General features: G+C 43.6%; 1 protein-coding gene across 4 annotated transcripts in view; it reads left to right on the forward strand.

Annotated features, from left to right (window-relative positions):
- LOC120485552 (uncharacterized) overlaps window positions 1-15,397 on the forward strand; it is a 92,364-nt gene that overhangs the window by 71,615 nt on the left and 5,352 nt on the right. For 2 of the 4 annotated variants that reach the window (XM_089126126.1, XM_089126125.1), the window contains one exon: window positions 964-2,230. In XM_089126126.1, the coding sequence (XP_088982252.1) occupies window positions 964-977 (14 nt within the window). In that variant the 3' untranslated portion in view covers window positions 978-2,230. Of the gene's footprint in view, window positions 1-963; window positions 2,231-8,329; window positions 11,217-15,397 lie in introns of those variants that run through there. The other 2 variants (XR_016149430.1, XR_016149429.1) reach the window with 2 other exon arrangements.

The raw sequence follows: 15,397 nt of genomic DNA on the forward strand, positions 1-15,397 counted from the left end.
TTCTTTCCCTTACTGTACCGAAAAATAACCGAACCGTGACTTTAAAACCGAGGTACGTACCGAACCGTGATTTTTGTGTACCGTTACACCCCTAATGCATAGTGTGGAACATTACATAGAAACTGTGTCTATTCCTCGTTTAGTGAAGCCAAATAATAAAACTAGTGCAGGATCTAGCAAAAATCTTATTGTAATCAAACCGGAAAATCTAAATATCAGTGAACAAAAACAATTTCTAAAGCTAGGTCTTCTAAACATTAGATCGCTCACACACCTAAGGCGGTTATTGTAAATGAAATGGTCACAGATTATAACTTCGATGTTTTGTGCCTTACTGAAACCTGGCTTAAACCAAATGAGCATTTCGGTCTAAACGAATCTACTCCGCCAGGATACTGTTATAAACATGAGCCTCGCCTGATCGGTCGTGGCGGCGGTGTTGCAACAATCTATAAATATATTTTTTAATATTACTCAGAAAACAGGTCACAGGTTTAATTCATTTGAAGTACTTGTGCTAAATGTTACGCTCTTAGATGTAAGAAGGAAATCGTCTCGGTTACGGATGTAACCCTCGTTCCCTGAGTAGGGAACGGAGACGTTACGTCAGAAGTGACGGAGATTGGGGGTTTCGCATAGATAGCGTACTCCGCCCTACTCCGTGAGTATAAAAGGAGGAAGTGAACGCAACCGCAGTATGTCTTCGCTGAGGAGCCAAGACTGAACTCGGCGTCTACCCAGCGATACAGCAGAAGTGGCAGGGAGACGTAACGTCTCCGTTCCCTACTCAGGGAACGAGGGTTACATCCGTAACCGAGACGTTCCCTTTCGTAGTCACTTCGAGTTACGTCAGAAGTGACGGAGATTGGGGGTCTGTGCCATCACGCCATCTTCAAGCTGTCTTCCAGTGCCCTGCGAAAGTCTGGACCCCTGAGCCTTACCTTTTTTTTTTTTTTTTTTTAGGGATCCCACTTTGACACAGGATTACCAAGGTACACTGGGAAACATATCCTGGGAGGGACATGCTACCAGATGCCTACTGTAGAGGAAATTATAGATTTTAATGAACTTACAAAAACACGTATGGATTTATATGCATGTACACATTCGAGAGGGACCAAAGAACCCAAGACTCGGAAGGGGAGAAAGAATGCACACGCAATGCCTGCTCAGCGAATCTCAAAAGAGGAACTAGGAGTCGCATGACTATTGTGTTGCAAGTGTATCCGTTGGAAAAACCCAGATGGTCTGAGAGATTGTGTCACACAGCCAGTATAAATAAGGCTGCTTTTTCAGTGTTAGTTGTTGCGTCTTGATAGAAGACTTTTGCGTGCATCCCTGAAGGTAATCATTCTTCAGTCCAGCTTGCTGGAACATATATTGCTCTAACTGCTTAGCTGTATGATGTTAACTTAACCTGCTCATAGAAAGACAAGGTTAGTTATTCATTTGATACTTGAACTGTGTATGTTAAGAAAAACTTTGTGACTGAACCACTTATACAGGACTGCCCTGTTAAGTTGGGAGATACTGAGGTATTATAATCTGTAACCTTTTCTTTTGTTGCTACTATTAACAATCATTGTGTAACCAGTGTTATTATCGTTTGTATAAATAAACTTTCATTTTATAAAGATAAAAGTGGAATAGTTCTTTACCTCAGGTCACAATACCAGTTCTATAAGCAATAGTAAGAGCTTTAGAGTAACTCTTGCGAGGGCAAGAGGTCACCAGGACTCCACGGAAGCATCTCCACGGAGGGTGAGTATGAATTGAATTGATGGTTGTTGCTAGTAAATGTTTATTGGTTCACATGAGTGTAGGGATACACCTAGATTTACTGGTATGGGTTAAATGAGCTAGAAGGGACGTTTATCCAGAAATTCTGACCTGACAGCAAAAGGCACCTGGCCACTTCGATACCAGGCGCTCTTCAGGGCTGAGGTAGTACCAGATCTCACCACATGGGGGCTCGTCCGGGATTTATTATTATTAATTTAATAATTTGAATCCGAGTGAACAATAATTATTAAAACACCATCAAAATCCGCTAAACAGTGTCTCCAGAGTTGAAGGAGAGGGTTACGGAGAGTAACTGTGTCTCCTTAGTGCAAAGAGGAAGTTACTGAGAGGGTGCTTCCTCGTATTAACTGTAAAAAATCTGCAGGGACGCCTGAGAGATAAATTATATGGTTAAGCACTAAACGGGGTAATTGATCCAGAGGACTGCGCAGTGGGACCACACGAGTACCCAATATATATATAACCTTGAAGAAGGATAATTACCAGAACTCTCGAAAGGCAGACACACAGTCATGGACAAGATAACTCATATTGCTTTACTCCCACCCGATAAATTTAGCAAGCGCTTGAAAGACGCAGGGCTAAAAGAAACTGAGGAACTCATAGCTACCGAGTGTACTTTGTATACACCTACCGTTGACGGATTAAGAAGGTTAGTCCAAACCGTCGGCGAACAAACTCGAAGTGACAAGATCACTGTAGAAGTAGGGGACCATGATGTCACAATACCGATAGTTCCGGGTAAAGAAATCCAGGTAACTAGAGATGGGATCCCCGACCAACGGGCTCGAGGCTCGGCTGAATCTCCGTCCCCCTCAGCGCATACTGACCGGGAAGAGCCAGCCGAGAGCGTCTATAGCCGCTTGGATAGGGCAGGCGCGAGAGCAGCGATAGGGTCAGGGGCGATCCCTAAACATGCGAACTTTATCACCGGTTTCTCTCCCGCGAATTGGGAAGAAGAGACATGGGGAGGAAAAAATTCCGTGTTTAAGCCGCGTCAGACTTCCACCGAGAAAAAAGATAAGTACGGAAAACTGGTGCAGGAAGACTCAAGTGATAGATCGAGTTCGTGCTATAGCGAAGATGAGATGTTGCCTAAACGAAAGAAAGTTAATTATAAGCGCTCAAAGAGTCTGTCGCGGAGTAGCTCGGGCCAAAGGGAACATGAAGAGCCAACCAAGCAAGAGCCAACCGTTAATGACGTGAGAAAAATGAGGGAGACAACTTATAGGGAGCCGGAATCTAATAAAGACAAAAATAAGAGCAAAAAGGAAAAAGCTCAACAGAGAGATTGCTCCACTAAAATAGTTGCCAGGGAAAGCTTCGAAAAATCCCGTGGTAGGGAAACACATAGGCAAGTTGTAAAATATGAAGAGGAATCTTCAGACTCGCAGTCCGAGTATGACTATCTGAACTCTGACACGGAGAGGGATTATGGGGGTGAAGAAAAGTTATTGCCCTTGAAACAAGAAGTAGATTTATCTCTCACCGCGGCTCTGGCAAGACAAAGAAGGGAAAAGAGGAAGTCAGATAGAAATGAGGAAGACGTTAGTCTGAAGCCTAGGCGGGGACCACCGAGACAAGCCAAAGGCGACAGAGTGTCTGCAATTCAGTTACTGCAAAACATGAGATTCCAGGGGGCCAAAGATAGCATGCAGAAGGCAAGAATGATAGCAGATCTAGGCAAGACGCTGAATGCATCCACTGCCTTGATAGAGCAGATGATCCGACACCACACTGGGATATCGTTGAAGTTGCAGACAATAGAATCCCGTTACGATCATGTGATAGGGAAAAATGAGAAAGCGGAAATAAGAGAGGAGTTAGAGGTAGTAAAAACTGTAGGCTTATAGGCATACCTTTCTGAGAAAGCCGACAAGGGCTGGACTGAAGAAGAGGTGCTGGCGCAATTAAAACAGCTGGCTCCTGAACTGCCAGGCTGTAGAGAAATCGCTCGCTGGGGGTCAGAAACTGATTGGTCTGAAATATCTAAATTCGCAGTGCGGTATGATAGAGACACTGTAAGAATAAGGGAGGAAAGATCAGGCCGGGGTAGAAGCAGACCGCTAGAGGGGGTTAGAATAAAGCCAATAACTGACTTTAAACCTAATCAGAATAGGTCTAGTAATGATGCCAGAGTTAAGCCAGGCAGGAGGGAGCCCTCAAAGAATCGCGCTTACCAGAAACCTAAGCAGCAGCCCAGACCAGGACAGAGAAAAAAGAGTGAACAGAAAAATGGCTATATAGACTCTGAAACATGGGCAAAAATGACAGATGAACAAAGGAAGGCGCAGATGGAGAGGCGTCGCGGAAGAGAGGTGCGGAAACCAGGGCGCGCAACAGCGGTCAGAACTAACAAGTCCGCTAGAGCTAGTGACCAATAGGACAGAAAGGCTCCAGGAAAAGCGACCATTGCTTCTGATCTAGTTGAAGAAACAGAAGAACAGGATTTGTTTATTAATTATAAGGGGATTAAGTTCCGTCTCGATACCGGAGCGGAAATAACATCAATCACCGAGCTGCCTCCCGGGGCTGAGAAGCTAAGTGGGCAATATAGGGTGTATGGTTTTAGTGATGAAATGAAACCAGTGACTAGAGATAGATATTTCTGGGAGGGAATACACTGTATTGTGGACAGCTCTAATTTAATGAGTCTTAAAGATGCCATCTATGTTAAAGAGTTGAATGATAGGAATCCTGATAATGATAAACGAATCAGATGGCTGAAAACGGTCGACCTGGAGCATGAGATAAATAGACTCGTAAAAGAGACTCTATTACCCAAAAATGAATTGAGGAAATTACTAGAGAAGTATAGGAATAGTTTTGCAAAGAGCAAAAATGATTGTGGAAAATTAGATGATAAATACGAGTACACGATATTAGGGGGAATCCCCGCGCCGCAGAGACAGTATCCGCTGAATAAAGCCGCTTATCCGGAAATAAGAGGGACGTTGAATGAATTATTGCGCAAAGGGATCATAAGTGTGGGGGAGAATTGTCCAACGAATTCCCCTATACAGGCGGTAATGAAGGTGGACGGCTCGTACCGTCTGGTGTGTAATTTCAAGGCGTTAAACAAGCTAACGGTGCCAGACACCAGATATTTGATTAATGCTAGGGATGCGACAAACTGTTTGGATGACGGCAAGATATTGTCAAAAATTGACTTAGCTAATGGATTCTGGTCGGTACCTTTAGCAAAGGATAGTCGGGCAAGGACCGCTTTCACTTTCGAGGGAAAGCAGTACGTTTTTAATCGATTACCTATGGGATTTTGCAATGCGCCTAACGCCTTCCAGCCAATAATCCTGGAAATATTGGAAGGACTGCCCGTTACGGCTTACATTGACGATGTGTTGATAGCTACGCAAACCGCGGAGGAACACATGAGAGTCCTGACTGAAACTATTAGAAAATTGGCGGACGCTGGTTTTCTGTTGAACTTGAAAAAGCTAGAATTAGGAAAGGAGAATGTTAATTTTTTAGGATTTGAAATTTCTGGGGCCGAAAGGGGCATAGCAAAATCGACGCAAGAAATATTAGAAGAGTTGAAAAAGGAACGAATCATAAATTTGAGGCAGCTGCAGAGCCTGCTGGGGAGATTAAATTTCGTGCGAGACCTGATTCCAGGGTATAGCGCAAAGGCTAAAATACTGTATAAAACAACGGCAGGGAAAGACTTTCATTGGGATGATAGATTGGAAAGTATCAAGTGCGACATTATTAACATGGCTTTGGCCTCGGGGCGAATAGTCAGGAGAAACCCTGATAAAAACCTCAGGGTTAAGATTGATAATACCCCCGAGGAAATGGAATTGATATTATATAACGAAGGGGATTAAAAAATCCCCAGTTATGTTCATTTCGCACGAGAAACCCGCTAACCATAAGAAGCATGAGAATATGTCGCCTGTTGATATTCTAGCCACAATTGCTAGGAATCTGCTCGTCATTAAGGCATTGGCGGCCGAAAAGTTGATTATTATAGTTGCTAAAGGGGAGGGGATCGACCTCTTAGCAAGGGAAGCAAAAAACTTGATCAATGAGAATAAGCGCGTGCATGTTTTTACCTGGTCGAAGTGGATAAAAATAATTGATGATAACCAATTTGAGTTTAGAAATGAGAAAAGTCCGAAAAAGGACAGAAAGACCATAATAGATCCGGAACAGATTTGCTACTTCACGGACGGTAGTTCGGAGAAGGGAGAAACCTGGTGGGGATTTATGGTCAAGTTGAAAGGAAAAATTATTCACAAAGAAAAGGGCAGATTAAATAATGACAAAAGTGCACAGGAAGCTGAGGTTACAGCGGTTGCGAAGGCAATAATGCACATGAGGGACAACAACCGTAAAAAATGCGTATTAGTCACCGATAGTGAATACGTGTATTTGGGCATTGTTCAAAACCTGTCCACATGGGAACAGAATGATTTTTATAATGCCAAGGGCAAACCACTGGCACAGGTGGAATTGTGGAAAATCATTAGTGAATGTGCCAAGGTGGTACAACCGAGAGTGTTGCACCAGTCCAGTCATACGGTCCAGAAAACTCCAGCAGCTGTAGGAAACAGGGAGGTGGATCAGTATGTGCGCATGAGGGCAATTACTAAAGAGAGTGAGGGGAACCTGCTCCAAGAGCTGCACGATAAACTTAATCATCCGTCCACGACGTATGTTGCGAAATATTGTAAGCAGCTGGGACTGCATGTGCAAAATTTAAAGACCAGCTATCAGAAAGTTAAACTGCAGTGTCCTGATTGCCGAAAAGTGATGTCCAGCGTGCATCACGATTTTGGACACATTAAGACGGAAAAAGAACACGAGGAAATAAGTGTAGACTTTGCTGGGCCTTTATATCCAAAGACAAAGATGAAGAATGTGTATTTTTTGGTGGTAGTCGACAACTGTACCAATTTTACGCAGATTTATCCGTGTCCGCAGGCAACCAGCGCGGTGGTAGTGGACAGTCTGAAAGAATGGATAAAGTACCGGGGAAAGCCCGAAAGGGTCCGCGGGGATAATGCGCATAACCTTACAGGAAGTGAGGTGGAAACGTTTTGTAAAGAAAATGGTATAGCCCTAGTCAAGGCCGTGAAATACCAACCCGCAAGTAACGGGATCGCCGAACGTGCCGTGCGTAGTGCAAAAGAGTTTTTCGTAAAGAATCAGGGTTTAGGTGATTGGGATTCGATCGTTAACCTGTGTACGCATTATCTTAATTACAGGGTCGACAAACCTAACCAAAAGCCCGAACCGCCAGATACAAGCAAAAACCCGTTTAAGGTAGGACAGACAGTTTACATCCTACTTAAACGCAAAGATAAAAGATTCAGGGCGAAAACAGGGACTGAAGATAAGGTAGTCGAGTTAACCTCCAATAATACTGTTAGGCTGGAGGCGAACGGGATTTGGTCAATCCGAAATCTGGTGGGGAGTAAAGATTGTGTATAAGAACATGAATCAAATCAGCGCAGCCAAATTGTCGTTCCAGCTGGGCGTGAAGTGTCCAGCAGAGGGCGTCATAGTAGTGTGTAAGGATTTGAGTGATTCATTCTTGGTGAAGACATGGCATAAAGACTGTCGGGAGGGAACTCCGTCAGTTAGGAGGAAGCCAATTGACTGTGTGTTCTGTAGCAAACAGGACGTTTGCAGCCTGCTCTGGGAGGGGCCGAGAGAGATACGGGAAAGTCAGGCGTGGCTGAGAGCTCAGCTGACAATTTTGCCCAAATGGTTCAAGAATGTAAGTGTACATTAAATGACCTAGGTGAGCTTGCGAAATGTGAGAGATGCAAGCTGATGCTGAAGAAACGATGGTTAAAAGTAACCAGTTTCAAGGGTGTCTGGCAAACTAGAAAGAGCGAAACAAGCTTAGGATGTTTGGCCAAAGACAAGATCATGACGGAATGGGACGTGAATCCATTGGCCTTGATCAGCAACACGGAGAAGGCCTTCCTGTGGGAAAGGTTGCTGTGTTCAGGGGGACCGGTCCCAAGAGATTCAGATCCGTTAGTGAAAGGTGGGGTGTTAGATACAACACTAGCCAGAGACAGCGACCTAGACCTCTGGAAGGAGGTCATAAGGGACCCAGTGTGCAAGAAGGGGCACCCGGTTATAAGACCAAAGGGGTGTATAAAGAGGCAAGTATGCATGATATGATTACTGACTTGATTAAGGGAATGTCTTTTCAGGAAGAATATCCAATTTACATGCCCAGAGAATATAGCCATTATGTCAGGGAAACTTCTCTGACCGTAAGGGCTAGATCACAACAGACTTTTGTAGGGACAGATAGGGTGAAGATTAAAATGGGCCCCGACAACAGAAGTGAGCTGTGGGAGTTCAGGGTTCATTTGACAACTACATCCGACTTTCTCGGAGTAGGAAAGGCAATAGAAGGGGTCAAACTTATCAGATCAAGCATAACAAAACCCAGCTCACTGAGCAGAATGGCCATCTGGATCAGACAAAAGCTAGGGAAAGTTTAGGTTGATGTATGTCTCTGTGTCTGTTGTGTGTTTCACAGAAGCAGGATGGTGAAACAGCGGAAACATCTGAAGAGGAAGTACCTAAAGCTGCGGAGGAAGCGAAGCAGCTTGGGAATCGGGCTGTTGTCAGCGCTGACTATGCTGGGAGCAGCATTGTTAATATTGGGTCTGGGATTATCAGTAGATAACGAGACAGAAGTGGTTAGCGTATCCTCCTGCTCTGTTGTTGAGAAATTAGTGTTAAAAATATGCTATAAGCAAACAGTAAATATTGGTGGGGTGAAATATGGCTCGAAAATGATAAGGGACATGTTTAAAGGAATGATAGAAAATATAGATAAATCATTTTGGAACTGTACAGGGGCTCGGAAAATAAGTGCTACGAAGGGGCCAGCTCTTTATGGGGGTAAAGTAATTAAGAATAGTACCCGGTTGAGATGGAATATTCTTGACGGTCATAATCAGACGCACGTAAAGCTAAGGGGCCTAAAGTACAATCTCACTGATATCACTAATTTGACGTTTAGTAAGCATGTGTACAAAATATGGGATAGTCCTGTTCTCCAGATAACTGGGGTGCAGCATTGGGATTGTCTGACCAAGGAAATTGTTACGGAGCACAGTAATAAATGGTTGGGTAAAACTGTTGAGGATCAGTCGATAGAGATTGAAATTGATAAAGTTCCAGCAGATAAAAGACATAGCGGTAGATCTGCCCCAGAGGGGGCAAATTATCATATCACGGACCAAACATGGAATAATGAAGATAATTTGGACCCAGTGCAGCAAGGTTATTGGCCCAAGGGCCTAAATCCGCACGTTTTAATAGTCGGTGTTTATAAAAATAAACCAAAGCCGGCCTATGATGAGTTAAATTGGGTAACGTGCGAACAATTGGTCATGCCGATAGGGATGTGTGAGAGACGCAGTAAGTGCCCGTTGTTGACCAGGAACAAATTTGTAAGTAGTAAACCGGAAAATCAGTTTTGGTACAACATTGACCAGCATTGCAGAACTGATTATGGTAAGACGACCGCATGGGTGTGTTATCTAAATAGCACCTCTAAATGGGACTATAAGGAATTTGAGAAGCACGGTAAAGATATTATTAATCTGTGGCATGATTGGATGATGTTCCAGGATCCGAGTAATGACATGGTGAAAAGGGAGAGTAGGCGCGATACGTGGACGATCAACGCCACCTTGTGGGCGAATGGGGTAGGGGGAAAAAGGTTGCATCCTCTGACCTTAGATTATGCGCCCAGACCAGGTCTGTCGATAGAACTGGCAAATTACTCGGGCATTATGGACTATATCTTGAGTAATGTGACCAATCAGCAATACAGGTCCGCTCTTACCCTGTACTGTATGGGCTGGGACGGAGTTCATAGGAGTACACATACAAATCAAGGTATTTGGGCAAACCATAGTGATGCTGTTAACAAGGGGACTTTAAGATGGATTGGACTTTCTAACCTTATGTATAGGGTGTGGGATGTTTTTCCAGTGGTAATGGGACTGGATAAGACCACGACGCGTACTGTAAGCTGGAGGTCGTTCCATAATCATCCGGCTAATAAGAGTATATTCCCGATTGTGTGGACAAGATGGAATAGAACCTTAGGGTTGCAAACCAGAACTTTAGCGCATGGTTTTTGGAGTAGTAAATATTATTTGCCGATGTTGAAACCATCGGAAAGACGAGGTGCAACGAATACTGACTATAAAATTCTGATGGCCTCACCCAAATTTGATATCAAAGACAGTGGTTCATTCTCGAGACATAGTCTGAGGCCTGAGGACCATGACCGTGATGAGGTGAAAAGACGGTCAAATGTCTGGAACATGGGTTTGGGAAAATTTGTGTACAGGCATTGGGATGAGGTTAAGAATTTGTGGATACCGGCGAAAGAGCAATATTGCGACACGGAAATGTTTAATTCATGGAAAATTAAAACCCCAGGAAATAGGTTTAGTCCTAACATTACGTGGATGCATGGAGATGAACATGTTTTTTGTACTTTCAAGAATTTCAAAGTGATTGGCGCAGATCGGGTTGGTAGTGTAAGTGGGGCGGTTGATATAAGCTCGATAACCGGTGCAGCTCCCTTTATGATGATTGCGCGTAATCAGATAATGAAAAAATGCGCTTTTTCCGCTCTGTTGAATAGCGCAGAGGAGTCACGTGGTTTTTATGACCCGGTAGACGATTATGTGGAAGGCCTGTCCATGGGGCCTGGGTATTTGTTTTTTTGGGACTTCGAATCTCAATCGATTAAGCCAAATAGGGGCGATATTTTTACTGTATATTGGAAAGTGCAGAAAAAGGCTATTCTATGGGTGGTGGATAACATTAAAGAACTGGCTGTCTCCGTATGGGACCTAATAGTGCAATCTTGGTTTCACGTAAAGATTGTCATAATCTGCCTGGCTTTTGTTATAGGAATAATAGTCATGGTGGTCTTGTTCGTTAAACTTTCGAAATTGGGGCTGGTCTGCAGGAAACTGTCGAAATTGCCTGACTCGACAGAGGACACAGAGGCTCTAGTTCCTCTTATGACCAAATAGGGGACGGAGTGTCAAAACGAGCGGACAAGGTTACGGATCACTCAGTTGGTGGCGGACAAGGAGGCTATCATCACTCTCTCTAACTTTCTTCTATTCGCAACAGCAGCAGTAGACTAAATGGCAGGCAATTACAGCAATACTACAAGGCATTGCATTGACAGACCAAAAGAAATTGTGAGTATAGTTTCCATCAATTTATGGTTGATTGTATATTGGATATCTGGAATATTAAGTCAAAGAATGCCGGAGCAAGTAGTATTGATGTTTTTGAGCCTTGGCCTTTATAACTTTTTGGACGATATTTCATTAGTGCTAATTCTAGTGTCTCAGCTGCTGAGAAGTGCGAGATATGTTAAATTGTTTGGAAAAAAGGGAATTGTTGCAGTTATGGTTTTTTCCGTAGCTATAACTGGGTACAATTTCACAAAATGCTACGTTGAATTAATTTGGGTCAAATACGTGGGTGTGGGGCTAGCGCTCATCACATACGTATTTTTGATTATTTTAAGCTATAGAAGAAATACCGTTTTGAAGCCTTTAGTGAAAAAATTGGCTGTTCTTTATTTTTTGGTTTTACTTATTGCTGGCAGTTCAAGACAAGTGAACGAGCCGAAGCTATTCATGTTAGCCATTCTGGTTGGCATTAATGATTATAGCTATATGTGGAAGTTGATTGACAATTGTCGAACTGATTGCATTATTTGTGGATGAAAAAAAAAAAACAGAAAAAAACAAACCTGAATAACTGTGACAGTGCCGGGGAAAAAAAAAAAAAGGAGCACTTGCTGGTTGTTATTCTTTTATTTTGTTTGTTTTGTTTTTTGTCACAAATTGTTTTCATGTTGATTTTTGTTTCATTAATTTTGGAAATATAATGATCAATAGAACAGTGACGGGTAGAAGAAAAAAAAAACCCTGATTATTGTCACTGACTGACCATGTTGAGTTCGCCAATTTGTTGAGTTTACAAATTGTTTTCTAAAGGGGTCTGGATTTAGTTTGTTTCTTTCGAAATGAAAAGCAATTTTGTTTTGTTAACAATGTTTTCATTTTCTTTTGAACTACATAATTTCATGTATGAGTAGGGTGATGTATTTGGAAATTTTAATTTATGGTGACCAGTCAAGTCATGGGGTCGCTGCGTTCAGGAAGGGCCCCCTGGGGGGCAGCAACTGACCAATGACAGTTTGATTGACCGGGTCATTTTTTGAAAAAAAAAAAAACATAGAAAGTTCGTTTGGTTTATTTGGGGTTGAAGAAACGAATTTTGTTTTGTTTATAATGTTGGTCTTTTTGTTTGAACTACCTCATTCATGACATGGTTTATTTACTGTATGTATTATGGTTTTCTGTTATCATACTATAGGCAATGGCGCCACCAGGGGGTGGCCAGGGGTGGCCATGGCCACCCCTGGCCGACTCCTGGCCACCCCATTGGCCACCCCAATGGCTAGTATTAATTTTTGTAGCATCAGTTATGCATTTTATAAATAAGTCAAAAATATTCTTAAGTAAAAGAAGACGGGGAATTATGTGTCGTGACGTGCTTTTTAAGTGCCAAATGGTATACTGTTACAGCAGCTTTTTGATGTGTTTTTGCCACGTTTGGACAGGCAGGGATGCAAACAGCGCGCTTTTCGGCGCCTCCCGCTTTTTTCACGTCAGTTTGGGTGACAAAGTCATCTGAAGTCATTCCATAGCTTAATGTGAGGGACAGAAGTATATTTACATCATTAAAGTATACGGAAACCCGTTTTCCATCCTCTGCGGCTGTCAATCATTCTCCATTCATATTCAATCAGCACGCGCGCCTCTTGGATGCACGGTAAAACTCTCTCCAATATGATATATTCACGTTATAAATGCATGATCTGTAGATAAAAGGCTGTACAGTATATTCGCATAAAATTACTTTATTTTCTTGGAGTTTGTAGCTGTTTTTAAACGACTCACTACCGTGTGCTTGTTACTGTTAGATCACACATATCACAAGGACTATGAATCGGCATCAAACGCACAATAACTGTGAAACAAAGGAACAAATCGCACTAGGATTTGTGCGCTCAACATTTCTTTGATTTGTGACATGAGCTTTTAAATGCGCACTTATGAAGCGCAGTGCTGCTGCACTCTGTGACTCCATGTTGCTTTGAGCACATCATTCTGCACCCGCGATGCGCATACACGCTGTGTGCTCTCTGTTTTTCATGTTATCATGGGTTTGCGCACTGAAATATTATTAAAAGGCAATATATTTTGTTATACCTAGCCTGCTCAATACATTTTAAATAAGCATAATTTAATTGTATATTATTTATTTGTAGTGTAGGCTATGCACTTCTGAATTCTTGACATTAATATATATGTATATAAAATTGTGACATGTATAAAATTGTGACATTGAATTTTAAAAGAGAACTAATAGTCATTTGTTTTTATTAACATATTTAGATTTTATAAAATTACTGTGCAGATTTTTTCAAGAATTACTTTTTGCTACTGATGTATACACTCATTAAGTTTATTAAAAAGTCAAAATACATTTATGTAGTATTTAAAGGTGTTAACTGTAATCTTACACTGCAAAATAATAATTTAAAAATGATTAAATTCATCACAATTATGTAAGTATCTGGAAATTTGCTGTGGGGCAAGGCCATATATATATATATATATATATGTATATATATCATATAATACATATCATTATTTCTACCAGAAAGACTCGGGAGATAAGATACTGTACGATAAACATTTTATTAACAGCCCAGCAAGCCATATATGCAATAAAGTTCTTTGGCGTAGGCCCCGTCCGTAACTCGCGATCCGAGGGTATGGATTCTGCATATCCTGCCTGAAGATGAAGGCAGGGGCGCAGCCGACCCCCACTTGGAGTTTTGGAAGGGACCGACCTGGTGGTGGTGGTGGGAAGGATGGAGCGAAGACCGTCTTGGTGGAGGTGGGGAGGATGGTGGTAAGTGAAGCGTCAGCATCTGCAAACTCAGACAAGTGCAAGTAAGGGTCTTTTATACTTCACGTATTAGAACGCGATTGGATAGATGAGAAGGTAATAATGACGTGACAATTGAGTCTTCCTGGCAGAACTTCCGCTACGCTTTCATTTCTACCAGAAAGACTCGGGAGATAAGATACTGTACGATAAACATTTTATTAACAGCCCAGCAAGCCATTTATGCAATAAAGTTCTTTGGCGTAGGCCCCGTCCGTAACTCGCGATCCGAGGGTATGGATTCTGCATATCCTGCCTGAAGATGAAGGCAGGGGCGCAGCCGACCCCCAAAAATGAGTGGAAGAATAGTTCCACTGGACGAAGCCCACCCCCAAAGAACATGAAAGAAAAGTATACCCACCAGAAGCATGTTATGTGGTTCCTAAAATAGAAGAAGAAAAAGAGTTAGCAAACAGGTAGTCAACATGGGTATATCAATTTCCATGGATAGAAGAGTTCCATCGATATTGCAGTGGGAACGGAACTCTACGATTGAAAAATGTCGAGCATGCTTAACTTAATATGAAGATACTTTTCTGCTGCTAAATTTCATGAGACATTTACGCATTTACTCACGCTTAAAATTAATTTATCACTTATTTATTTAATATATACGAGGCCGCGCTGAGCCACATAAAACGAGGCCACACTGAGCCACATAGAAAGGGCCACGCTGACCCACATAAACAAGGCCATGCTGAGCCACATAGACAGGGCCACGCTGAGCCACATAAACAAGGCCATGCTGAGCCACATAGACAGGGCCACACTGAGCCACATGAACAAGGCCACGCTGAGCCACATAAACAAGGCCACGCTGAGCCACATAGACAGGGCCACGCTGAGCCACATAGACAGGGCCACGCTGAGCCGCATAGACAGGGCCACGCTGAGCCGCATAGACAGGGCCACGCTGAGCCGCATAGACAGGGCCACGCTGAGCCGCATAGACAGGGCCACGCTGAGCCGCATAGACAGGGCCACGCTGAGCCGCATAGACAGGGCCACGCAGAGCCGCATAGACAGGGCCACGCTGAGCCGCATAGACAGGGCCACGCTGAGCCGCATAGACAGGGCCACGCAGAGCCGCATAGACAGGGCCACGCTGAGCCGCATAGACAGGGCCACGCTGAGCCGCATAGACAGGGCCACGCTGAGCCGCATAGACAGGGCCACGCAGAGCCGCATAGACAGGGCCGCGCAGAGCCGCATAGACAGGGCCGCGCAGAGCCACATAGACAGGGCCGCGCAGAGCCGCATAGACAGGCCACGCTGAGCCGCATAGACAGGGCCGCGCAGAGCCACATAGACAGGGCCGCGCAGAGCCGCATAGACGAGGCCACGCAGAGCCGAATAGACAGGGCCGCGCAGAGCCACATAGACAGGGCCGCGCAGAGCCGCATAGACAGGGCCGCGCAGAGCCGCATAGACGAGGCCACGCTGAGCCGCATAGACGAGGCCACGCTGAGCCACATAGACAGGCCACGCTGAGCCACATAGAAAGGCCACGCTGAGCCACATAGACAGG

Source organism: Pimephales promelas, chromosome 23, assembly GCF_988280905.1.
Source record: "Pimephales promelas chromosome 23, fPimPro1.hap1.1, whole genome shotgun sequence".
In the NCBI taxonomy this organism is placed as follows: domain Eukaryota; kingdom Metazoa; phylum Chordata; class Actinopteri; order Cypriniformes; family Leuciscidae; genus Pimephales; species Pimephales promelas.